The sequence below is a fragment of the Carcharodon carcharias genome, chromosome 20 (genome assembly GCF_017639515.1).
Source record: "Carcharodon carcharias isolate sCarCar2 chromosome 20, sCarCar2.pri, whole genome shotgun sequence".
Lineage (NCBI taxonomy): Eukaryota > Metazoa > Chordata > Chondrichthyes > Lamniformes > Lamnidae > Carcharodon > Carcharodon carcharias.
The window spans coordinates 62,171,927-62,199,381 of NC_054486.1; the positions used below are offsets into that span (position 1 = coordinate 62,171,927).

The 27,455-nt window shown below is 41.9% G+C and overlaps 1 protein-coding gene across 2 annotated transcripts in view; it reads right to left on the reverse strand.

Annotated features, from left to right (window-relative positions):
* Positions 1-27,455, reverse strand: part of LOC121292268 (E3 ubiquitin-protein ligase pellino homolog 2) — a 206,417-nt gene that overhangs the window by 79,137 nt on the left and 99,825 nt on the right. For both annotated transcript variants that reach the window (XM_041214081.1, XM_041214080.1), the window contains one exon: positions 13,419-13,548. In XM_041214081.1, the coding sequence (XP_041070015.1) occupies positions 13,419-13,548 (130 nt within the window). The remainder of the gene's footprint in view (positions 1-13,418; positions 13,549-27,455) is intronic.

Sequence of the window (27,455 nt, forward strand, 5' to 3'; positions counted from 1 at the left end):
TGCATTCACTGATTGGCACAAGATCTGGCAATAGTGCCAGACTCTTAAAGGCCATTCTTAATGGCCTCCTAGCCCTCCACAAACACATGATCTCTCTCCTCCTGAGTACTTCCATGATGAAGGCCTCCAGTGCTGCCTCTGTGAACCTGGGTATCCTCTTTTTGTCCTTGTAATCCATTTTCTTTGTTTCTAATTTTAGGCAACTGGTACTAACATTCAGCAGCAGCTTCCTTTCCGTCAATACAGCTCCCTTTAAGGAGGGAGCTGAACACATCCTAGCTTTGCAGGTTGTGGGCAACTACACAATACAAGTTGGGTAAAGTTTCTACGTTGCCTCCCTCAATGGAATGAGCGGATCACAACTCGCAAGACCCATGCGCAAAGCATGTGCAGGCCAATTTTTAACTCAAGTCGTTGATATTGTTATTTATTGTTCATTCCCAAAGTAGAAGCCTCTCTCCAGTAGTCACCTGGGTTATGATGCTGCCCAAGAACAGAACTACTAAGATTGGTAAATAACTTATACGACAAATTAGTTGTCCATCCTAGAGAATAAACACATACACTTACATTTATATAGTGCCTTTTTTGGCCTTCAGGAGACTAACACAATCCACAGGAAGTACTTTGAGTGGGATTCATCATTATGCAAGAAAAGTATGGCAAAAATCACAACTGTAAAGAAAAAGTGGTGGCATTGTGAAGAAAAATAAAATAAAATTTAAGGCCTTTTATTAGAGCTGGAATCTGTCAGATATTCAATTCTAAACACCCAACAGACGATAAAGCAAATGCAATCAATGTATACAATGCATCCATTGAGACATTCACTTTCACGTTCTTTTAAGCTTTCAAATCAAATGCTACAATAGGAAATCATAAGTTAGGGCCAAGTTCTGAGGAAAAGGTAAGGGGTTCAACTATTTGTTATCAATAGACTCATGCAAGCATTATAGATCAGAATCAGAATCCTAGGCTTGCCCCAAGTATATGCCAAATTTATTTGCAGTGCCAAACCCATTTATGACAAATGTCCCTTGTGTTTATATACCTCTACAAGTTGTAGCACTCAACTTTATAAATATTTGCTCCATGGAAGCCTTGCAGCTATTCCAATTTCTTTGAAACTACTGGAAAAATAAACTGCTTTTTAAAAAATTTTGGCAAATAATGGACAAAAACCTATAGCATCAAAACTGTAGCATATCCTATTTAACATGGTGACCAGCATGGAATTTAAAGTGCAGCTCAGCAGGCAAAATTATGCCAATATCTGGGCAGAAAAGATTTAAAATCCGAACTTTTAATTTGGAAATTATAGCAAAATAAATTATTTTATTTGCTCTTATTTAACTTGGTATCCTAAATTATGCAATTTTCAAGTTTACTTAAATCCTTTACAGTGGTTGTTACCGTTAGTAAAATTTACTAACTTACTGCATCTACCACAGAAATCAATGTTTCAGTACAAAAGCAAAATACTCCAAATGCTGGAATTTTGAATAAGAACAGAAAAAGTTGAAAATACTCAACAAATCTGGAAGCATCTGTGGAGAGGGTAACAAAGTTAACACTTCAGGTCTGTGACCTTTCAACAGAACTGGAGAAGATGAACATGCCCTCTCTCCAAATTTTTAAGCTTTGAAATAAAAAAAAGACTCAGCAACCGGATCACTATTGTTGAGGGGGAAAACCCAGGCAGGGAGAGCCTCAAAATCCTGCCCGGAGTGTTGGCTGCCCCACTCTACCACTGGGCAGCTACCTCCAGGCAGCTGGGCTAGTCCCCAATGCTTCAGGGACCTGGAGGCAAACTGGAAATAAGTCTCATTAGGTCTTTAACGGGCCTTAATTAACAACTACCACTTGTGTGGGTAGCCCTACTGCCCACATCCCACCTCTGGAAAAATGGCTCAGGCACAAGATAGTGCCAGCAACTTAGCATGCCAGCTGATAGCATAAAATTCCACATCTGCCCACCTCTTTGCTCACCGTCAGGACCTAAAAGCCCAGCTCTTGGTCTCTGAAGTTTCCTCATGACTGACTGCCAAACAGTTACCCTGCAAATATATTTTAGTAAACTGAGCCTTTCCTAACTGCAGCAGAGATCTCCTCATACAAGGGAATGCTACTTGAAGCCTGTGGTGTCTTGGAATAATTTTCAACTGCCTAAGGTAGCCAGAGAACACTTTTCCAGATTTGCTTCTCCTAATTGACTGTTTCTTTTATATACAAGTTCATATTTGATTTTTTGCCACTTCCAGGGCATTGCACGGCTTCCAGGCACAAGGCACCACAACTGTTTGAGAAGGCTAAATGATCAGTAGGTTATTTCCTGTGCAACATTTCTCATAGGTGTATATGCATCTATTATAATAAGTGGTAAAAGTGAGTCTCAGCAGCAGTTTGATTAACAAGAAACTGTAAATATTAATGATATTACAAAATGCAGGTAGGAGAATCCCAGAAAGCTGAACATGCACAGTTGAAAAAATTAACCAATGTGTCATTTTCTTGGCAGTGTCTTGGACAAAATTAGTTTTCCAAGCTTTATCCTTTTGAATGGGTAAGAGAGAAGAGAGGAGAAAGAAAAACAGAGATTTTAAAGAGTATTTTGCCACCAGTAAACCCCTGGTGCAGATTAGTACAGCCATTAGGAGGTAGGAGGAGGAAAAAGAGTGACAGCAATTTAATAAAATATTATTCTCTTGTGTCAATGATTAGCTGATCCATACAGACAAGAATGATCCTAAATGTGATTACAGATGCTGTTGAGCAGATCTCAGGTGGATAGGGTGGCATTAAAAAAAAAAAATCAATGCCCATGAGATAGAGCAAGGAAATGGATCAGAGTTCCAGCTCCCTGAACCTCATCCATGGGCCCTTCCTGCTGCTCTGACAAATATACTAGACCTGGTTATGATAATCCCTGCAACTGAATTGTTGACATTCTCTGTCAAAGTCCTTTGATTAAAGTGCCAGAGGGCTAGCAGCTAATTCCATCAAAACAAAAAGGTGGGAAAGGAAAGAATATTGTGGAATAAAAAGCACACAAAAAAATTTCAGCCTTTCCTGCAAAAGCTGTTACATCCACATTTTCCTCAAGGTTAAACTGGTAATTAAATCAGTTTGCAATTACAAATGGATCCAAAAATCCATTTTCAGTATTACTCTATAGATTCCTTCCAGCCTGTGTTGAAAGAATAAAGGCATCAAATGCAAGGATCAACTTGATAAGTCCTTATTAATGGCTATGGCAGCTATATTAAACAGAAATTGGAAAAGCAGTGTTGAAATCTGCAGAGGCCAAGAGAAGAGGTGCTCTTTTCAGATGTCTTATGAGACCAGATGTCACAGTGGAAAAAGGATGTGTAAACTGTGGAAAAATTAGAACATTAATTTTGAATGATGTCAACTGGAGACGACGATGGGGTCGTGGTAATGTCACTGGACTTGTAATACAGAGGCCCAGGCTAATGCTCTGGGAATACGGGTTCCAATCCCAGCACAGCAGCTGGCAGAATTTAAATTCTATTAATAAATCTGGAATTGAAAACTTGTCTCCATAACGGTCACCATAAAACTACCATTGATTGTTGTAAAAAACCTATCTGGGTCACTAATGTCCTTTGGGAAAGGAAATCTGCCATTCTTACCCAAGTCTGGCCTACATGTGACTCCAAACCCATAGCAATGTGGTCGACTCTTAACTGCCCTCTAAAATACCCTACCAATCAACAATTAGGATGGGCAACAATTGCAGAAGAAAAAAAATGGACTGAGGGGGTTATCCAAATTCACAAGTCCAACGACAACCTCAAGTCAACCTCTGCTACCAGAGATTAGCCAATCGTTTGAGACTGCCATCAAATTCAAAAAATACAAAAGGAACAAAAAAAAGTACATAAAATGTACTTGACATATTTGGATTTGGTATGAAGGCCTGGAGAAGCAAGAGTACCAAGATGGAAGAGGGACAGAAGGGAACACTAGGTGAGTGTTTTCTGGAGGAAGGGAGGAGTTATTGAGGCAAGGGATAGGACTGAGGCAATGGAAAGCTGATGTGAAACAGCAGGTGGGGGGGTGGTGAGGTGAATCTTTTCTATTGTTGTTGCACAGGGCAGGCAAAGGCTACACTACAGAAGGCATCTGATAAGAGATAGTGACAACTCTTAACAATTCATTCAGGAGATGTGGACATTGCTTGCAAGATCATTTATTTCCCACCCTTAATTGCCCCCATGAAGGCAGTGGTGAGATAGCCTCTTGAGCCACTGCAGTCCCTGTGCTGTAGCTACATCCACAGTGCTGTTAGGGAGGAAGTTCCAGGGTTTTGACCCAGTGAAATTAAGTGACAGAAGGCTGGTGGATTCACGAAGCTTATAGGTAAAAGTAAAACTCCAGAAATAAGATTAACTGAAATTAAAAAGTACTAAGAGTAAAACAAAAAGTACTAAGAGTAAAACAATGTTACAGTTATAACAATGGAAATAGGAACTCGTAACACAATAAAGATGCCATTACTGTAATCCTTATTACTTCTAAAACAATACAAATACACACAAAACATCCACACTGAAATGAATGCTAATGCAGATGACATCAGCAGTAAATCAGTTCATTTTATGTCAAATAACTATTTCATTCTTTTCTGAGACATCTTGCAAAAAATCTAAAATGTAACAGATACAAAAAAGTAATCAAAAAGGCTACAAGAATATTACCTTTCATACCTAAAAAGGGTGGAATATAAAGAGGAAGTAGTTTCACTAGAGCTATACAAAGCCATGGTTAAACCACATTTGGAGTACTGTGTATGGTACTGGCCATCACATCTTAGAAAGGAAGATGGCTTTGAAAGGAATGAAGCACAGATTCGCCAGAATGTTACCAGGGCTCCAAGGGTTAAATTATGAGGAATAATCACAGGATTATAGAGGGGAATATAGAGGGTTATGCTGTGATTTAGCGGAGATGTTAGATTGAGAAGAATGAATACAGAAGACAAGAGAAAACCTTTCCATTCTGGTGGGGGTTTCTGGGACAAGGGGACATAATCTAAAAATCAGGACCAAGACATCCTGGGTGGAGGAAGGGAACACTTCACACAAAATATGGTACCCCTTCCCACAAAAAGTTGTGGATATTAGCTCAATAAGTAATTGTTAAACTTGAGTCGAAGTGATTTGAAGCCAAAGCAGGTGGATGGAGTTAATATATAGATCAGCCACGATGGGCTGGATTTTCATCGTGTCAGAAAGACTCTGGGGGGTGGGGGAGCGAAATGGCAGCCGAGGTCCAATTCCAGGATTCCCAGCGCCATTCCTGGTATTTCAGATTTTCAGCAGTGCTCTTTAAGGATGCAGGCTGGTTTGGGTTGTGAGCCCGCAGACTGCACTCCCGACCTGGCCGACACCATTGCGGGGATAGGCATGCCCCAGTCTTTCGCAATTTTCATGGAGTCAGGCCAAGACCCATGGTTCACAACTTCTCAGAGGTATCGTGAACCATAGTCTGGATGGGAGAGCATTTTGAAAGGCTAATTCAAAACGCATGCCCATCCCAAGCCATACCCCCCCAAGGTCCCTCATACTCTCCATGCCAAGCTATCCCATTTCCATGCCCATTCACCTACAATACACTCATTTGGAACCCAATGAACCCTAGTCACAATAGCATGTGTTGTGTGAGGTGCGAAAGCCAGAGGGCTTTACCAGTTTTTATTTTAACTGCAGAGTCTCAAAACACTAAGGCCTTTTAAACAGCCTGCCTCTGCACTCAGCAGCCCATGGCTGTCTCCAAACTCTGTGGGGGAGGCAGGCCCAACGCCAGCACACGCCCACTCCATTGGAACGAAAATCCTGCCTTCGAGGACACTTTCTCCTGAGGTGGGAGCGTCGAACTGGGAATTTTCCAAACTCCCACTACTTGATTGAAACCTCTAAGATCCTGAGGGGTCTTGACAGGGTGGATGTGGAGAGGGTGTTTTTTCGTGGGAGTATCTGTAATTTGGGGTTACTGTTTAAAAATAATTTAGGACAGAGATGAGGAGAAATGTTCTCTCTGAGGGTCGTTAAGTCTTTGGAACTCTCTTCCTCAAAAGGCAACTGAAAGCAAAGCCTTTGAATATTTTTAAGGCAGAGCTAGATAGATTCTTGTTTAACAAGGGATTGAAAGGTTATTGGGATAGGCAAGAACGTGGGGTTGAGGTTACAATCAGATCAGCCGTGAAATTATTGAATGGCAGAGCAGGCTTGAGGGGCCAAGTGGCCTACTCCTGCTCCTAATTCGAACGTTCATATGTACCCACCGTGAAGATGAAAATCTAGCCCGTTCTCACCAAATGATAGAACAGGCTCAAGGGGCTGAATTGCTTATTCCTGTTCCTATGTGCAATCAATATGCAAGTGGAAATCAGTTTTTTTTTGAAACAGTAAACTTACAGGAAAGGAAGTTTGGAATTAAAAGTGCTTTAGGCTACCCCATAATCAAGAAATTAAATAATAACTAACTTAATCTGCAATATAGATAAACTAAATCCTTTTTTTATTTCAAGATGAACACAACCTTAGTCACATTTTATGCAGATATATTTTGAAAAATACAACCAGTGTCATTTCACCACCATCAGACACTAATGGCCAGAATATGCTGGGTAAATGATGAGTTTAATGCACACACCATTATTATTGTATAAATAATCCAATTTGAGAGGAGAAAAGGATGCATTGGGTGTTGAGGTACATCACAAACTGTTAGCCTTATGAATGTTAACATCCCCATAAATTTCAAGGAATTGGTGCATTTGTGCTGTTAAAGCAAATTAAAGTTCTTGCAGAAATTTAAGGTTGGTACTTAATAACGCAAGGACTAACTGAAGAGAATACACTCGAGGCCTAGCATCATCGCTGGATCGCAGCCCACAGATGAGTGATGGTGGGGGGTGTGGGGGGACCGGGGCTCACAGGGGAAACAGCAAGAGAGGGATGGCTCTCAGCAGCCCTACTGCCCACACCCCATGCCTCTCCCTCACCCAGTTCCCTCAACCAGGAGGTGCTTTTGAATGAGGAACCCACCTCAGAAGCCTGTAAACAATGTTGCACGGGCTTGCTTGTTGTGCTACCTGCATGGCAAGCACAGCCCCCCTCCCCCACTAGGTTAAAACCAGTGGCAACAGGAATTAATTGCCCATGTAATGGCCTTAATTGGCGAAGGGGCAGGAAGGCCATCCACTGGCTTAAATTGGGGTACCCACCCACAACTCTTCCACCTGGTGAAATGACCACTGCTCCTCCTGCCAAACTCACCACAGGGGAGGACATTTCACCCAATGAGCTTGCGTCTGAGTTCAACTATAGTTGCAAGTTTTGCTGACCACAGATTAAAATTAGGAAAAGCATTGATAGGTAATATCAATGGACTTAGTCAGTCAACAGGTCCATGACAATATCAGTAGGAGCGACCACTGCAGAGTGTTGTGGAGACGAAGTCCCAGATTCACATTGAGGATGCCTTCCATCATGTTATGTGGCACTACCACCATGCTAAAGGGGATAGATTTTGAACAGAACTAGCAACTCAAGACTGGGCATCCATGAGATGCTATGGGCCATCGGCAGCAGAATTGGAATCGAACACAATTTGTAACCTCATGGCCTGGCATATCCCCCACTCTACCATTACCATCAAGTCAGGGGATCAACCCTGGTTCAATGAAGTGTGCAGGAGGGCATACCAGGAACAGCACCAGGCACACCTAAACATGAGGCGTCAACCTGGTGAAGCTATAACAGGACTACATGCATGCCAATAGCATAAGCAGCAAGTGACAGACAGGGATAAGTGATCCCACAACCAACAGATCAGATCCAAGCTCTGTAGTCCTGCCACATCCAGGCATGAATGGTGGTGGACAATTAAACAACTTACTGGGGGAGAAGGCTCAACAAATATCCCCATTCCCAGTGGTGGAGGAGCCCAGCACATCAGTGCAAAAGATATGGCTGAAGCATTTGCTACAATCTTCAGCCAGAAGTGTCAAGTGGATGATCCATCTCAACCTCCTCTGGAGGTCCCCAGCATTACAGATGCCAGTTTTCAGCCAATTTGATTCACTCCATTTGATATCAAGAAACGGCTGAAGCTACTGGATGCTGCAAAGGCTATGGGCCCTGACAATATTCCAGCAATAACACTGAAGACTTCTGCTCCAGAAATTGCCATGCCCCTATTCTGTTCCAGTACAGCTACAAAACTGGCATCTACCTGGCTATGTGGAAAATTGCCCAGGTGTGTCCTGTACCCAAAAAGCATGAAAAATCCAACCCAGCCAATTACCACCCCATCAGTCTACTCTCAATCATCAGTAATGGAAGGGGTCATCAACAGTGCTATCAAGAGGCACTTGCTTAGCAATAACCTGCTCACTGACGCCCAGTTTGAGTTCCACCAGGGCCATTCAGCTCCTGACCTCATTACAGCCTTGGTTCAAACATGGACAAAAGAGCTAAACAGCCGAGATGAAGTGAGAGTGACTACCCTTGACATCAAAGCAGCATTTGACAGAGTGTGGCATCAAGGGGCCCTAGCAAAACTGGAGTCAATGGGAATCAGAGGGAAAACTCTCCACTGGTTGGAGACAAGGAAGGAGATGGTTGTGGTTGTTGGAGGTCAGTCATCTCAGCTCCAGGACATCACTGCAGAAGTTCCTCAGGGTAGTGTTCTCGGCCCAACCATCTTCAGCTGCTTCATCAATAACCTTCCTTCCAACATAAGGTCAGAAGTGGGGATGTTCGCACAATGTTCAGCACCATTCACAGATCCTCAGATACTGAAGCAGTCTGTATCCAAATGCAGCAAGACCTGGACAATATCCAGGCTTGGACTGACAAGTGGCAAGTAACATTTGCACCACACAAATGTCAGGCAATGACCATCTCCAACAAAAGAGAATCCAACCATTGGCCCTTGATGTTCAATGGCATTACCATCACTGAATCCCCCACTTCCAACATCCTGGGGGTTACCATTGATCAGAAACTTAACTAGGCTAGCCATATAAATACTGTGGCTACAAGAGCAGGTTAGGAATAGTGCGACAAGTAACTCACTTCCTAACTGCCCAAAGCCTGTCCACCATCTACAAGGCACAAGTCAGGAGTGTGATGGAATACTCCCCACTTGCCTAGATGAGAGTATCTCCCACAACACATGGAGCTTGACACCATTCAGGACAAAGCAGCCCACTTGATTGAAACTGCATCCACAAACATTCACTCTGTCCACCACCGACGCACAGTAGCAGCAGTGTACACCATCTACAAGATGCACTGCAGGAATTCACCAAGGCTCCTTCAACAGCACCTTCCAAACCCATGACTACTACCATCTAGGAAAGACAAAGGCAGCAGATAGATGGGAACACCACCATCTAGAAATTCCCAAGTCACTCACCATCCTGGCTTGGAAATATATCACCGTTCCTTCACTGTCGCTGGGTCAAAATCCTGGAACTGCCTTCCTAACAGCATTGTGGGTGTCCCCACGCCACATGGATTGCAGCGGTTCAAGAAGGCAGCTCACCACCACCTTCTCAAGGGCAACTTGGGATGGGCAATAAATGCTGGCCCAGCCAGTGAAGCCCACATCCCGTGAACGAATAAAATAAGAACACCCTGGTTCAAGTGCCTAGATTTGTTACAATCTATTTCATTATTGTGTAATATGAAACTTGGTTGATACTTTTAATTGATTAGCCAAAATTGCTCCCTCAATTACCATCAAGTCTAACAGATTCATAATCACCAGAACTTCATGATATTGGGGCTTGGAGTGCTGAAATCTTAGTGACATGAAATATGATTGAATCACGATCAAACATAATTCCTGGGGGGGGGTGTGGTTTGGGGTGGATGTGAAGAACTTTTTAATGCAGCGAGTGGTAGTGACAAGAACTTGATGCCTACAAGAGTGGAGGAAGCAGAGACAGAATAAGTGTTGGATGGAACAAGTATTCATACCTTGAAAGAAAGTTTAAGACTGTTAAGATTCCCAAGTAAAATAAATGAGCAGTTTCCATCTAATCTCTAATGAATGAAAACACATGGCAGAAAATATAAGATGTGGAGGAGGATGGAATAATCCTGTAAAATAGATATTAACCAAATGCGGGAAAGAGAGGGGTGTGGGAAGAAAGGATGAGGTAAAATGACCTTGGTCACTACACAACTATGAATATCTTGCACCACTTCTATCAATGTCTCAAGCTGTCCAATATTTCTTAGAAATTGTGCTCGGAAACCCATAAGAACATGGTCCCCTCAGGTCCTTTAATTTAATAGCAGGACCTGATTTAACTTTTTTGTCTCCGTTTCCCAGTTCTGGCCAACCACATCAGGTGGTGAGTAAGCAGGCATCAGGCCACAAACCAGGAGTGGCAAGGAGGAAAGGGATCAGAAAAGACCAGGGAATGGGAAGTGGTGAATGAGAAAGAGATTTGTCACGATTGAGGCAGGGAAGAATCAAGGGGTTGGGTGCAAGGGTTCAAGTATTTTAACACTGACATGATGATCATTGGGACTCTCATTACTCAGAATAGAAGAAACTTTACCGTGTGTCTATTGGGTGGTCAACTTGACCATGGGTGTTGGATGCAGTCCCAATCACAAGGCAATATCATTTAAAAATATTCCAGAAATACTTATGTCTAGGCTGACCAGGTGCCCCAGTTCTGCCAGGTCGGTCCTGGTTTTTCATTAAATGCCCTGTTATATAGACATCCATACACACTATCACTGGACAATAATATGAAGCAATGCTAACCTTGTAAAGCTGCTGGCTACAACAAAAACTGTAGTAAAGTTGGAACTAATTCTTAAGTATTCTTGAGGCATAGTGTAGCACCAACTTGTTGGACTCGGGCAAACCTGAGCTCAGTCAATGCAAGTTACTCTATACCAGCGTAGAATGCCAAGGAAATTGTTGATATTAAGAAATAACCCAATGTCCTTCCAGAGTTTTTAAGCATCAAAAATATTAATGCAGGCCGTAGGATATTATTTAAACATTTTCAATAAGTTAAAAAGATGGCTTAACAGTTACATGCAGCTAGTGTGAAGATCAAATAGTTAAGAAATTATTTGCCAAAACTCAAATCATGACAGACTGACTTGAAACTACAGTAACATTAACCCTAGTGACCCAGAAGTTACATTACATCAAGTAAAAGCTGATGTAGAGGTGACACATTGATTTGCCACCTTAACCCATAGATGTAACAAGGCACTGAGCAAAAGCTGCACACCTTCCCAAACAAATGAACAGAAAGTACTTCTAGGCTTCACATTTATGCACCCTTTGGCCTGATTCAGTTGCAGGATAGGCAAAGGTCTGCAACTAGCAGTCCACCCACACTCACTTTCAGCTGTGGGCGATGCACGAGAACATAAGTGAGATTATTCATCTTCTCTAAAAACAACATAACAAATAGAATTTTATGTTCAAAATTCATTTGCAATGCCAGTAAACCAAATTGAAGCACTAATTTTTGCTGAGTCTAGCAAACTCACGAAACCAACATATCAATAGAGTAAGTCATTAAATTTTATTTGTCTTATTGCCTTGTGCTTGGGACTGCATATCATTTAAAAATATCCCTGAAATACTTATGTCTAGAGTGACCAGATGTCCTGATTTTGCCAGGACAGTCCTGGGTTTTCATTAAACGTCCTAGTATCCTGACAGTTTTCTCCAGATTGCACAAATGTCCAGGTTTTCAGCTTCCCCTAGTGCCCCCCCCTTCAAACCCAGCTCATGAGTTCAATTTCCTGTTGGCAGGCACTAAAAAAAACCTAATTACCTGGAAAAACTCAGCAAGTCTGGCAGCATCGGCGGAGAAGAAAAGAGTTGATGTTTCGAATCCTCATAACCCTTCGACAGAACTAGGTGAATCCCAGGAAGGGTTGAAATATAAGCTGGTTTAAGGTGGTGGGTGGTGGGTGGGCCTGGGCCCACCCACCACCTTAAACCAGCTTATATTTCAACCCTTCCTGGGATTCACCTAGTTCTGTCGAAGGGTCATGAGGACTCGAAACGTCAACTCTTTTCTTCTCCGCCGATGCTGCCAGAGCTGCTGAGTTTTTCCAGGTAATTCTGTTTTTGTTTTGGATTTCCAGCATTCGCAGTTTTTTGTTTTTATTTAACAAAAAAAAACCTTCTCACACTAGGCTGTTCTGCAACTTGGGAATCGAAATGCTGCCCCCTCCCCAACCACTAAGCTGTTGCACCAAGACACTGGACACTCCCACATTCGCAGAAAAAAAAATCCTTCTCCTCAGCATTGGACAGCTTTTTGCTACCCTGGTTTTTGTGCCCTGATTGGCCATTCCATCAGAATACTCCAATTGGCCAATCAAGCTGTCCGTGGAGGCGGCCATCAGGGAAGAACTGCAGAGCGGGAAAGAGCCGGAGGCCAGCAGAACATAGTTGGAGGCCAGAAAGGGAGGCACTGATTTATAGGAAGCACTAGTTAACTTATAGGAGTTACTGAGGATAACTCATAGGAAGTCATGGAGTAATAACCTCCTGTAATTAACCCCTGGCACCACCTAGGAGCCAGAAGGGATTCAGCCTCTGGGTGACGACAGAAGATTGACAGCAGTATCCGCCATCTGCAAGCCGCAGTTGAGGTGGTAGCCAGATGGCATCAATCGACAAACCATCAATCAGCACTGAGGAAGGTGGCAGGCAAGCTCAGTTGAGCCATGGCACGTTCAAGCGATCTTTTCATTGGAAGATTTCATGCTTTCCTACTTGTAGCTCTGGGTGCAAACAAAATCTTCCACACTTTAGGTATGTTTGCTAATTTAAAATCCAGCTTCTAGCTGAAAGCATCTATTATTAGAACCCAGTGAGCAAATGAAAATAAACAAGGCTTTTTAAAAGTGAGATTTGTCTTACTATTGTGCATTGCACAGTAAAATTAGAGTGGAATAGAGGATTCTGTCTGGGATCTTGTGACAAACAAAGCTTTAGTTCAATTTTTTTTAAAAAAAGAGTCAGATATGTCATTGAGACAAGTCTGTAGCTCCTAACTGCCATTTTCAAAAACTGGGTGTCTTAATAGGGTTGCCAACCCTGACTGGATATTCCAGGGGATGGCATCACATGACCTTCAGGTGCCCCTCCCCCAGACTCCTGCCATTGGTGACCCGGCTTGTCAATCATCACAGAGCATTGCTGTCCCAAGGCCTTTCAATGTGTCCCAGTTTTGCCTTTTGAAAATCTGTTCACCCTACTTATGTCAGTCACAAGAAAAAATAATTGAGGGAGAAGAAATTAGGCCAACAAGGAAGCTCAAGTGGTACAAACTCCACTGTGATTATAAATAATGGTTATCCCAACCAACAAACTTAACCACATACCTTGGAAGCCTGCGGAGTGGAAATAACATGCACTGTACTGGGCTTGACTCCATTAGGTTTGGGTCGTTTGTAAAGGGCAAATCTGCTTTTCCTGCGTCCTCTGTCACCATTTGGAAGGGAACCGTTGTACCTGTGAGTAAAAAGGAAGCTGCAATAAAATTTCTGTCATCAAAATATGCAATTTGTCCATATTCTACAATTATAAATGTTTCTGATCAATAAACTTGTTTCAAAGATGCAGGAGCAAATTATGCACTGAAACGCAGTAAGACATCTCGAAAGAATAACCTCTTCACATTGGCACCATACCATTGTTACAAATATCTAATTTCATAATTCATGCGTTTTAGAAGCATAATTTTTAGTTTGAGGGATTGGATTTTTAAATGAAAGATAAATAGAAAAAGTTGAGTTTGATAAATTGGTAAATGCCAAGATAATTACAATCCAAAGGGTGGTCGACGTTTACTTGAAGGGGTTAAAGTTGGATATGTTAAAACAATAAACAACAGGTTGTCCTCTGTTAACTTTGTTATAGAGCCAGTAATTCTGGTAAGATTGCAGATGTCTCAATTAGAGAAATAAATTATTAATGCATTTCCCTAGATCAAAGAAGGGTTTGAAAGCAATTGGTAAACAAAAGAATGCCTTAAAATATCCCTATACTTTTTGGATCAAGAGGCAAGTTTAAAGTTGGCAATAATTAATTTAAGTTTCGACCTGGAACATCCCAGGTGTGCAACATTGCTACAGAAGTAGAAGTAGGTTATGCAGGTACCATTTTGTTTTGGGTTTTTATCTGAGATTTCTCACAGAAGGCAGTTAAGTCACCCTGTAAGCAGCTTTGAAACTGCAAGGAGCTGTAGGCCAGAATCAGAGGGCTATCAGAAAACAAGGGTGCTTTCTGATGTGGAGTCACTAAACAAGAGCGCAGTGAGGCTCATGCTCATATGGGAAGTCCACAATCACGAGGTGTTTAAGGGGAGATGGAAGATCACCTAGCTGAATGCTAGTGGAAGGACCCTAAGAAATCTTACATCTTGGAGAATAATGGGAACACTGAGGAGAATCAAAGCGAATTCCTGAAAGTAGTGGCATACACGTTGGCTTAGATCCCAGGAGAAGTAAAGGAACCCTCAAGATCCTGTAAAGTATAGAGGAACACTTGGATGAAAAAAAAACAGGGAGTGTCTTTCTTTGGACGATTCACTCTCTTCCCTGAAATCAACCTGGTGAATCTAAGCTGTACACAAACTATGGCCTAAATGCCCTTTCCATAAAAAGGATGCTCAAACCATATACAGTACTCTTAACTGTGGTCTAAGCAATATTTGTAACAAGTTCATTCTTCCTTTACTCATGTATACGATGCCACTATTTATAAAACTAAAAAAATCTATTGATTTTTTAATGACTTTACTACCTACATTCACTCATTCAGGAATTGATATATCATGACCCCTAGAAATTGTTATTAATCTATGCACTCAAGGACCTGTCCATTAATCGTACTCCCATTCATTTTTTCTCCCAAAACCTAGAGGAGATGGTGACGTAGTGGTAATGTCACTCGACTAATAATCCAGAGGCCCAGGCTAATGTGTTGGGTTCAAGTCCAATTCTGGCAGAATTTAAATTCAATTAATTAATAAATTCAATTAATCAATAGTCTCAATAAGGGTGACCATGAAACTATTGATTGTCATAAAAACCCATCAGGTTCACTAATGTCCTTTAGGGAGGGAAATCTGCTGTCCTTACCTGGTCTGGCCTACGTGTGACTCAGGCCTACAGCAATGCGATTGACTCAAATGCCCAATGAGCAACCTAGAAAGTCACTCAGTTGTACCAAACTGTTTCAGGAAAGTTGAAAAGGAATAAAACCGGACAGACCTGGCACCGACCAAGCCCTGAAAAATGCCCCTTAATATCAAATGGGGGGCTTGTACCAAAATTGGTGATAGCTGTCCCATATTCAGCCCAAGCCCAAACGTTGTCCAGGTCTTACTGAATGCAGGCACAAACTGCTTCAGTATCTGAGGTCAGTATCTGAGGAGTTGTGAATGGTAATGAGCACTGCACAACTACTGAGCAGCCCCACTTCTGCCCTTATTTTGGAACAAAGTTCCAAAACAACTTAACTCATTAAATCGTACCTTACAGCAGGGATCAAAATACATGGGGGTGGCAGGTGAATTAACTTTCAAAAGCCCACCAAAAATCAATGGTAGGGCGAAAGGGGACAAATGCTGGTGAGACACAGACAGAATCTTTGACTAGAGCTGCTGCTGCTCCAAAAAATCTGACTCGCCCATTTCCACTGCAGTCCATGTGGTATAGATACACTCACAATGCTATTAAGGTACAAGTGCCAGGATTTTGACCTAATGACGGTGAAGGAACTGCGAAGTAGACCCAAATCAGAATACTGAGCGACTTGAAGGGAACCTGCAAGCGGTGGTGTTCCCATGCATCTGCTGTTGTCCTTCTACGTGGTAAAAGTTAAAGGTTTGGAATATACTGTTGAAGCAGCCTTGGCGAGTTGCTGAATGTATGTTGTTGATGGTACACACTGCTGCTACTGGGTACTGGTGGCAGAGGGTGAAAATGTTTAAGGTGGATGGGGTGCTTATCAAGCAAGCTGCTTTGTCCTGGATGATGCTGAGTTTGAGTATTGCTGGAACTGCGCTCATCCAGGCAAATGAAGAGTATTCCATCACACTCCTGACTTGCACCTTCTGGACAATGGGCAGGCTTTGGGAAGCCAGAAGGCAAGTTGCTCGCTGTAGAATTCCTAGCCTCTGACCCATTCTTGTAGCCACAGAATTTATACAGTTGGTCCAGTTTCTGGTCCATGGTAACTCCCAGGATGTTAATGGAGGGGAATTCAGCAATAGTGATGTAGTTGAAAGTAATGGGGAGATAGTTAGGTTTTCTCTTGGACATAATGTTACAAATATGAGGGTTTATATGATTGTTGTATTTTAGGGCTGTGTCTTTAATTTGAGGTAGAATGAGGGGTTGGGTGTGATGGGTTGGGGTGGGGGTACGTTGTAACCTGTTTGGCAGTCTGCCTGACAGCAAGCCTGAGTGAGATTAAAGGGATGCTTGGGTCATTTCTGATAGAAGCGTAAGGTGCCTCTGACCCAGGAGGCAATGGCAGCAGCAGTTGTGTTTACTGTAGTTAGACTGCTAATCTCCAAAGGAACACAGTTAACATTTTGAGTCTGTATGACTCTTCAACAAAGTCATACGGACTCGAAACGTTAACTGTGTTCCTCTCCACAGATGCTGTAAGACCTGCCTGAGTTTTTCCAGGTATTTTTATTTTTGTTTTGGATTTCCAGCATCCGCAGTTTTTTGCTTTTAAACTCCAAAGGTGTTGAGAACGTCAGGTTGTAAAAGTTAGGCTTTAAACTGCCCATTTACTTCCAAGATAAAAAAGTTGGGTTCTCCACTAAGATCCAGGAGAGGGGGAGAAGTTGGAGGCTGAGTCTATCTGGTTCACCATGCAGGAATGAGGCTGGGAGTTCACTCTGATTGAAAAGACCAAATTCATGAGGATTTGAAATGAGGCTGGAAGATTTGCCTGGCTTGTGTTAGAAGGAGAAGTTGCATGAAAAATCATCACCATAATGTACAGTTCTGGGGTTAAAGGTTGCCAAGCGAGGAAAGGATAGGAAAAGAACAGAAGTAAACTCTTGGGAGATAAGAGTCACTTCGGGCTGGATCTGGGAAAATCAAATTACTACTTAGGGGACTGTGTAAAATGTTCCTGTAAAGTGGATTTTTCCAGTTGTATTAAAAGTAAACAGGAAAGTTGTGTTCTGTAGTTGAAAATATAAATTGCCCACAAAAGTATTTAGTCAATAGTGCTTTCAGTCTGGCAGTTACAGTAAAAGTCTTAAAATATGAAACCTTGTTGCGTCATCCTTTCAGCTAGCAACTGGAAGTTCGCTTTTTTTTTAAAAAAAACTACTGGTCTTTACGGGGATCATTGTACTCAGTCAGATCATAAGTCACTCAGCCCAAGCCCAAATGTTGTCCAGGTCTTACTGAATGCAGGCAAAGACTGCTTCAGTATCTGAGGAGTCGTGAATGGTACTGAACACTGCACAACCACTGAGCATCCCCACTTCTGCCCTTATTTTGGAACAAAGTTCATTATGAAGCAGCTGAAGATGGTTAGGCCTAGGACACTACCCTGAGGAATTGCTGCAACGATGTCCTGAGGTAGAGATGACTGGCCTCCAATAGCAACAACCATCTTCCTTTGTACTAAATATGACTAACAAATGGAGAGTTCCTCCCCTTCCCACTGACTTCAGTTTTGCTAGGGCTCTTTGATGCCAGACTCAGTCAAATGCTGCCTTGACGTGAAGGGCAGTCACTCACCTCACCTCGAGTTCAGCTCTTTTGTCCTTGTTTGGGCCAAGTCTGTAATGAGGTCAGGAGCCATGTGAGCATGGTGAAATCCAAACAGTGACAAGTTCCATCACTTTGCAGAGACCGAGGATAGACTGATAATTGGCCGAATTGGATTTGTCCTGTTTTTTGTAAACAGAACATACCTACGCAATTTTCCACATTGTCAGGTAGATGCCAGTGTTGTAGCTGTACTGAAACAGCTTGGCCGGCAGGGGGACAGCTATTTCTGGAGCACAAGTCTTCATTACTACTGCCCGGATGTTGTCAAAGCCCAAAGCCTTTGCATATATCCAATGCCTTCAGCCATTTCTTGATATCATGTGGAGGGAATCAAGTTGACCGAAGGCTGGCATCAGCAATGCTGGGGACCTCAGGAGGAGGCAGAGATGGGTCATTCACTTAGTACTTTTGGCTGAAGATTGTTGTAGATGCATCAGCCGTATCTTTTTCCCATGTTTGCCTTCCTTATCAAAGGATGAGGATACCTGTGGAGCATTCAATTTAACATTTGTGGAGCTGACAATTTAACAATTGTTTAATTGTCCACCATGATACACAATTGGATGTGACAGGGCTGCAGAGCTTTGATCTACTCACATCACTGCAGTGACTACACATCAGCATACTTCAATTGCAGAAGCTGAAAATCTGAATTAGAAACAGAAAATGCTGGGGGGAAAAAGAAACAGCATGTCAGACAGCATCTAAGACGACAGAAACAGTGTTATGTAAGAAAAATCATTGCTCTGAAGTGTTGTTGAGCATGATTTTATTCCCCAAAAATGGTTCAATTTTGTTCAGGTTGGGAGGTTAAAAAGTTACAAAAGCTGAAACCAGAACTACAGCCCACCTCGAATCAGACTGCATCTGGTTTTACGAAGCTGGATGAGGGGAGAGTGAGCAGTCCGCTCGCAGGAAGCAGGTCAGTCACTGAAATCTTAAGGAGGCTGCGTGCCTTAATTTTAAATGGAAGTAGATAATAGTGATTTGCATAAGGGCAGGCCCTCTGCTCATCTCTCCACACCTCCTCAGAGCCTCCCACTTTCAATCTCAATGAGCTTTGGACTAAGAAAAAGAACACAAGAGGTGGTTTCTCATTGCCTTCCTCACGTGCTTAAAGGAAACACGAGTCATTTTCCCAAATGATTCTCTGCCTGTAAGCAGCCATTGTCCCTCAAGGTTCTAGGTCTTCTGCTGTCACTATGAAAAATTGATGGTTCCATCGCTGGCCTTGACTTGTAACCCTGAACATGGGACTGGGATGACTCGCAAAAAGTCAGGGATAATCACCCCATGAAGTCTCAAATGACACTAGTAAAAGGCAAGAAGGGTAAAATTCATAAGCCAAGTATGTTTACTGTACTGCTTGTGAGCCAGGGGGAAGACTTTTCCTTCAGGCCCAACAGCTAATCCTGTAAACTCACCCCACTACCAATGATTTCTTTTTTCATACACCTTTACCACCATCTATTAGCCCCCTGCAATCATATTCCCTTCCCCCAACCACAGCCTCCACACACCCACCCCCTACCGAACAACCTCAACACCACCACTCCATAGACCCTGTTCAGCTGCAGTGTTGTACTACAGGGTTATACTGTCAAACTTGCTGTCAGGCAAGAAACCTACAGAACAAAACTTAAGAAACATTCAAGAAACCCATAATTCTACAACTCCATCCTACACCATCACGCCAAACACGCCTCCAAGTTTGGGGCTATCACTCCTCAGCGGTGCTGCCTGGCCTTCTCTGTTTTCCCAACAATTCCTATATAAACTTCAAATTATTTTACTGCTAGCGTGCACCCCAATTTGTATTAGTCCATTTGATCCTTGGATAGGAAGCTAAGAGAGATAAATGAAGGTGGCAGATCCTGCCATTTAGAAGGTTGCAAAAGGAAGACAGTGCAGGCATATCTAGAGGCTAGAATTAATTTGCAAAACAGGTGTAACAGTGGTATGAAGGAATAAGGAACTTTTTTCTTTCTATTCATAAAACGTGGACTACACTGGCAAGGTCAGCATTTATTGTCCATCCCTAAATGTACTTGAGAAAGTGATAACCTCCCTTCTTGAATCATTTGCAGACCACATGGTGTTGCTACACTCACTGCCATTAGGGAGACAGTTTCAGGATTTTGATACAGTGACAATGAGTCAGTGGTATACTTCCATGTGGGATAGTCTAAGACTTGGAGCGGAACATGCAAGTGGTAATGTTCCCTTGCACCAGCTGCCTTTGTTCTTCTTGGTACTGGTGACTGCAGGTGTCAGGAGGTGCTGTGGAAGGAGCCTTGGTGAATTGCAGCATTACATGCTGTAGATATTTTGACATGTATTTAGTAAGTTTTCAATTGTTGTGGAAAAATCAGTGCAGCCTGTAAGTGAGGCACTCCTGAAGAATCACAATAAATTTTTGAAGAATGAGTTATACTTGGAGAAATACTGACAAATAATGGTGTCATATTTTCTGAAAAAACTAGTATTTGATAGTTTCTTCAGCATCATGCACCCTGGCTATTCTAAATGAAGCAAGTATTTTTGGTAAAACTGAGCAGTCCTTGAAATAGCTACACAGATTTATTGTGAACTGTTTCTATACGTGATACTCACTATGCAAATAAAAATATCTCAGCTGAATAAATGTTATATTATTCCTTTGTTTTAAAGTGCCTGTTCACAAAATTTTTACCTTTAAAAAGGTATCTGCAATGTCCTATTAATTGTCGCTAAACACGTTTCTCTCCATGAACCATCATAAAAGTCCAAAACTAAGTAGGTTTCATTGGGAGAAATGAGTGGTTTCCTTGATAGGTAGTTATAGTACTAATTTCTCTACCCACAGTGACAGAAGTCACTTTCAAACTGTAGTTGGACTGCAGTTAGCACTTCTCTTCATAATTAGGAAAATTGACTGCTTATGGTTTTAAAAAGACATATTTATATAGCGCCTCATCATCTTTCAAAAAGATATCAAAGAATGAACTTAAGTACAGTAACAGTTATGAAAAGTAAATGGGTAGCAGCTATTCTGTACACTGCCAAATCTCATGAGCAGCAAAAAAAAGTTAATCTGGCATGCAAAGAATGGTAGGAGAATTTATGCTGTTCTTAAAAAGCCCCACAGCACGATTTGAAGATACATTTAAAGTACTGAAACACAGGTTTGGTTAAATAACTGAACAAAACAACACTTCATACATTATGGATGGATTTAGCTCAACTTGTGAGAAACCCACCAGATCAGGTGGAACACTGATTTTTACATCTTGCTCAATATTACCCATTGACTTCAATGGGGATAAAATCAGACCGAGTGCAAAACCAATATTTCACCTAATCCCGTCAAACTTCCTGACAGGTGGGATGGATCAATATTGGCACCATTGAGTGGGGTGTAAAAATCAGCATTCCCCTTGATCCAATGGGTTTCCTACCCAGTGAGTTGGGTTGAAGTTGACCTATCACACACTCCGATGCTGCACTGGAATATTGTTAGGTTTTGATGCTCATTCCTGGCACAATACTCAAACCCAAAATTTTCTAACTCACCAGTGAGAATACTGTAAATCAACCTGAAAGACGGTCTTACATTATTGGACATAGGTGTCACCTCTCAATATAAACTACCAACAGAACTCAACCAGTAGTGTTCTGTATTTAGCACTTCAGTTCCAAACCCACCAAGGTCCCAATGCTTACAAAAAGAACAATTCTGCACACTAGCATTGTTACAACAGCAACCTGCATTTATAAAGCAACTTTAATGTAGCAAATGTCCCATGGTGCTTTGACTTATCCTGGCAGGGCTTTTCCCAATGTCAGAGTATAGGTCCAAATAGACCAGCAATGGTGAAAACACAGTAGCAGTCAGATCTAACACAAACGCTATCAATAGGAACCATTTAACTTTGTCACCAGCGGTACTTCACTCACTCACAATGAAGTTTTCACTCAAACAGTGCCCTTCCAATAACAAACATTCCTGCAGTGGTCATTTCTTGGAAATGGTTAGAATATATATATTTTCAAAAATTTAAAATCTAAAAAGGTGAAAGTCAATTTTTAATAATTCATTCCATTCTGTAATGAATTGATTTTTATCCTAACATTCTTCTCATCAGCTCATTTGCTGCCTCTCCCACCTCCACTTAGAATCAATGGCCCAGATTTTGTGGTCAGCAGCAAAGCAATGGTGCTCACTGCTGACATCAAAGAAAGCTGCCCACAAACATCTAGCACTTTATAATGACATAGATTTCACCATTCCCAGTATTAATTTGAATCTGGCAGCAAGTCCAAGGGGAGCTCCAGTAACATTGATGTCATCAAGCCACATTGCAGCCAATCACATTCAAGAATTCTTTGACAGCAAAACAGGACGTAAAATGCCCCGATCATTCTTCGCTTTTAATTAGATTTTATTAAGTAAAATAAATGATTGATACTTAAAGTTTTTGTGATATTTCAACTTAAAAAAATTAAAACTATGGAATTTATTGGAATGGAAAAATCCAATATCACACAAATACAACAGCAGGTTATCATATCAAGTTGTTGTGCAGTTACAACTTAATATCCTATTCAAAACCCATTTACCTCATTAAACAAGATTTTTTTTAATAAACCAGGAGTTTATCAGCGTGAAGCAAAGTTTGTCAAGTTCAGTGATTTCCAATGGATTGTCATCTGTGGGAACTTCAACAGCACATCCGATGGTGAAGTGCAAGATCATTAACAGAAACTTCTAGTTTCCAGGCTTAACTGCATGTCTGTAGACTCCAGGAGTTGCCATCAATTTCAAAGGAGTAATACTGCAAACAGTTTCATTGTCAATACTACTACAAAATCTAGGCCATAGTGTCTTCCAGCACAAGAGGCCGCCACTTGGCCGGTTTTCACCAAAACCCTGCAAGTATATATGTCCAATAACCTTTTGAAATTTCCTTTAGAATCTGTTTCCACCACTGTTTACAATCAAATTAAGATCTGAAACACAACTGTTCCAGAGTTTTCACTGCCACCACACCAGGTCATATAATTTCAATATTTACACTCCCTATCTTCAGGGACAATTGGTCTACTCACAATAGACTCATGGTGTTGCTTGAACTGGAGCACATACCTAAAGCAGACCTGAAATTTGCAACAAGGTTTGAGAGTTTTAAATGATCATACTACAGTAAATGGCCGTATACAGGGAGGGTGGACTAAAAGCCACATTCCTTGTTTTATTTTACATTAATAGTAATATTTTTTTTAAAATGTTTCTGGGATTGGATCCCTTGTCAAATATTAAGAGAAGCCTTAATGCTATATTGATGAGACTTTGAAAAGTGATTGTGACTTTAATGTGGGTTACACTTGTCAAGCATAAAATAATTAATCAATAGTAGAAATAATGAATAACATGCATGTTACGAGGGGATGTCCATAAGTTACAAAAGGAAAATAATTTTAATTTAATTGTTACCTGTAAGAGAAACTGTTAAAAATAAAACTAACTAAATATTAGGATGCATCACAAGGGCATTTAACTACAACTTAAAACATGATCCTGTGCACTGGTGAGGTTGCATTCTGCAATTGTGCACATAATTCTGAGTTCCCTACCTTCAGAACTACATCGATTAGTTGAAGACGACTCAAAGCCAAAAAGAAAGGTTCCGAAATTCAGATCACTAAGTTACAGGAAAAGATGTGGAATTTTGAGCTTGTTTTAGTTTGATTAACAGTGCAGGGTGGAGATATGAGCCAAATGCTGAAAAGATGTAGATCATACAGATGAAAGAATGCTATGTCCATTGTACTGAGTGCAAACGTGAGAGCACTATTGTATAATGAACCTGTCTCATGCAAGATTAAAGATCTGAAGGAATTCCCTTTTCCACCTTCCCTCTCCAGCATAAGTAGTGGCTACATGGATGAGACTCCTAACGAGAAGTGTCTGTGGGGAAAAAGATTAAAATGAGGTATATGACCCTTCATCAGAATCTACAAAGGGTTAATATCTGATACATTAACTATTTTCCTTTCTCCACAGGTGTTCTTTTTTGTTTTCATTTCAGATTTCCAGTATTTTAATTTTTGTCCCAATGAAAGCAATTAATGTTGACTTGTACAACAAAAACACTTAGAAAAACTTAATTTATGACTCGAAACGTTAGCTGTATTCCTCTCCACAGATGCTGTCAGACCTGCTGAGTTTTTCCAGGTATTTTTGTTTTTGTTCCAGATTTCCAGCATCCGCAGTATTTTGCTTTTATCTTAATGTTGACTTGTGAATGTTTCTGGAAAAATAGTCCCATTCCCAATCAGCTGAGGGTAATTCATAGGTATGTGTGAATATTTCAGTCTATACTTTTGGATAAGACACTCAGAGTGGTGCAGGAAGAGGTGTGTGGGGGCTTGCAGGGCAATAAATAATGGAGTTGTAAATGAATATTCTAGAAACCTGCTTCAGAACCTTCTGAGAATCAGGGTATGTTCATGCAACATGTTCCTTTAGGATTGGACTGTTGAAACATCTTGCCTTTTCTGGGTTGCTTAGGTGTATATTCATTATTACCTTGAGGACCACACAAGCTACATTTACCTAATCACTCTTATGAAAGGGCACTTCACAGAAGCAAAAATTAACACCAAGTCAAAGGAAAGGCATCAGGACAGATGAGCAAAAGTTTGGTTAGAGATAGGTTTTGAGAACACTTCGGAGGAGGTGATAGAGTGGAGGAGAGGTTTAGGGAATGAATTCCTGAGACTAGAGCGTAGACAGCACAGCTGAGAATGGCAAGTGAAGGAAGCAAGACATGAATAAGAGGCTAGAGTTAGAGAAAAGCAGAGTTCTTAGAGGGTTGTAGAGCTGGAGGATGTAACAAAGATAGGAAGGAGCAAGGCCATGGAGGGGCTTAAACACCAGGATGAGAACTTAAAAATTGAGGCAATCTGGAACCAATGTAGGTCAGTGAGCAAAGAGATGATGTGTGAACAGGGCTTAATTTGAATAAAACTACAAGCAGCAGAGTTTTCGACTGAGTTTAGAGAGAGAGGAAGATGGGAGATTGGTGAGAAAAGCATTGAAATGGTTCCATTAATTCACATTGTCTCAGGCTTAAGATACAAATAAATTTTGGTGTTTTGACCGAGAACCTAACCACCAATGAAGGAACAGTATTAAAAAACCTTTTTAAACCTCTGAACTGCTAAGCCAGGGCATCTGCCTTCCCATTAATTGCAGGAACTGCCCTTGGTGCAAAATCAGTTTAGCAGCTGGTATATCCCTCAGTAACAAACCTCCAGACCTACAAAATTTAAGCACAGTGAAATCAGCAATTGATACACATGAAGAGTTTATTGTCTAGTCTAATGAGGAAGGTTAGCAAGCCTCATGGGGCACACAGACTGTGCTTTGCACATTCATACTGCAACATGTGTTTAGATAGGCACCATTAATGTAATAAAAAGTCACACCGTGCTTCACAGGAGCATTATTAAACAAAAGATGACACCTATCCACATACTGGGCAGAATCTAGGGTGCATGCTCAGGGTCGGCGGCAGGGGTGCAGGTGTCGTAGAATCAAGCCTTGGCAAGGCAGTGGGGGGCCTCATCTTGCCACTGCTGGTAGGATGCCACATGGAGAGGCCACCCAGTAAAGGTTGGTGGCCTCCTTGCGGGCTCAGGCCCTACTGATGGGGAATTCTGTGGCCCACTGAGGGGCCCCTTGCAGCAAAGGTATGCCCTCACAAAGCCCCATCTTCCATCAACAAAGTACCCCCTCACCCCACCCCACCCCCCCACTGGGGCCTGCATAACTGGCACCAGAAAGACCTACATTCCAGGGCCTCCTTCAACTCTGCCATTTGGGACTGGCTACAGTCCCAGCAGCAGCCACCTTCATTGGTGGTTAGGTGCTGCTGGAATTGAAGAGCTGTTGGCCCACCAATAAGCCACAGCTCTTGGTTGAGGGATCTCTGCACTTAACAGAAATCCCGATGCTGGGCAGTTTACTGCCCAACGTCCATGCACTTACATCAGGGCCTCTGAAAATGGCCACGGAGGGGTTGCCCCCGATTTTCCTGACAGTGTACAGGTAACAGCCGTAGTCATTAAATTCAGTCCATTAGGCCAGATGACCAAAAGCTGTGTCAAAGAGGTAGATTTTAAAGTGTCTTAAAGAAAAGTGAGGTCGAGAGAGGGAATTCCAGAGCTCAGTCTTGACAACTAAGGCACAGCTATCAACAGCTGAACAATTAAAATCTGGGTTGCTCAAGAGCCCAGAATTAGATAAGCACAGGCATCTGAGGGTTGTGGGGCTGGAGAATCCACAGATTGGGAGAGGCCAGGCCATGGAGGAACTTGAAAACATGAATGAGAATTTTTAAATCAAGATGTTGCTTGACCAATAGTCAATGTAGGTCAGCAAGCACAGGGGTAACAGGTGAACTGGACATGGTGCAAGTTAAAACACAGGCAACAGAGTTTGAATGATCAAGTTTATGGAGTGTAAAATGTGGGAGTCCAGCCAGAAGTGCATTGAAATAGTAAAGTCTAGAGGTAACAAGAATGAATGAATTTCAGTAGATGAGCAGAGATAGGGTTAAAGTCAAGTGATGCTACAGAGGTGAAATAGGCAGTCTTAGAGATTGTTTGAAAATGTGGTCAAAGTTCAGAGTCAAATATGACACCAAGGTTGCAAAGAGATTGCTTTAGCCTCAGACTGTTTGGCAGGTAAAGACCATCTAGTCTACCAAGCCTGTCCTATACTGGCATAATGCAAATAATGCAAACACCATCACCCCATGTCTTTGTCCTATCATACAACAGCAGTGTGTACCATCTACAAGATGCACTGCAGGAATTCACCAGGCTCCTAAGACAACACCTTCCAAACCCACAACCACTACCATCTAGAAGGGCAGCAGGCACATGGGAACACCACCACCTGGAAGTTCCCCTCCAAGTCACTCAACACCTTGGCTTGGAAATATATTGTCATTCCTTCACTGTCACTGGGTCAAAATCCTGGAGCTCTTTCCCTAACAGCACAATGGGTGTACCTACACCACATGGACTTCAGCGGTTCAAGAAGGCAGCTCACCACCAACTTCTCAAGGGCAAATGGGGTGGGGGGGGGGAGGGGGGGTGGTAGCAATGAATGCTGGCCCAGCCAGCAATACCCACATCCCATGAATAAATTTAAAAAAACAAAATCGACTTGGCGAAGCTACACAAAAAAATTGTTTTACAAAATAAAAAACACTGGGAAATTCATCGTTTCTTGCTCTGCCACCTAAAACAGACAAATAAGTTAGTTGATTTTGCTGAAGGCCAATCATTTCAGACCAAGGACATGCTGCAGAAGTGCTTCAGGGGAGTGATCTAGGCCTAACCATCTTCAGCTGCTTTATCTTACCTCCATCATAAGGTCAGAAGTGGCTGATGATTTCAGCGTTCAGTGCCATTCACAGTGCCTCAGATACTAAAATAGTTTATGCCTACAGGCAGCAAGAACTGGGCAACATTTAGACTTGGGCTGACTAGTGGCAAGTAATATTCATGCCACACAAGAGCCAGGCAATACCATCTCCAATTAGAGAATTTAAATAT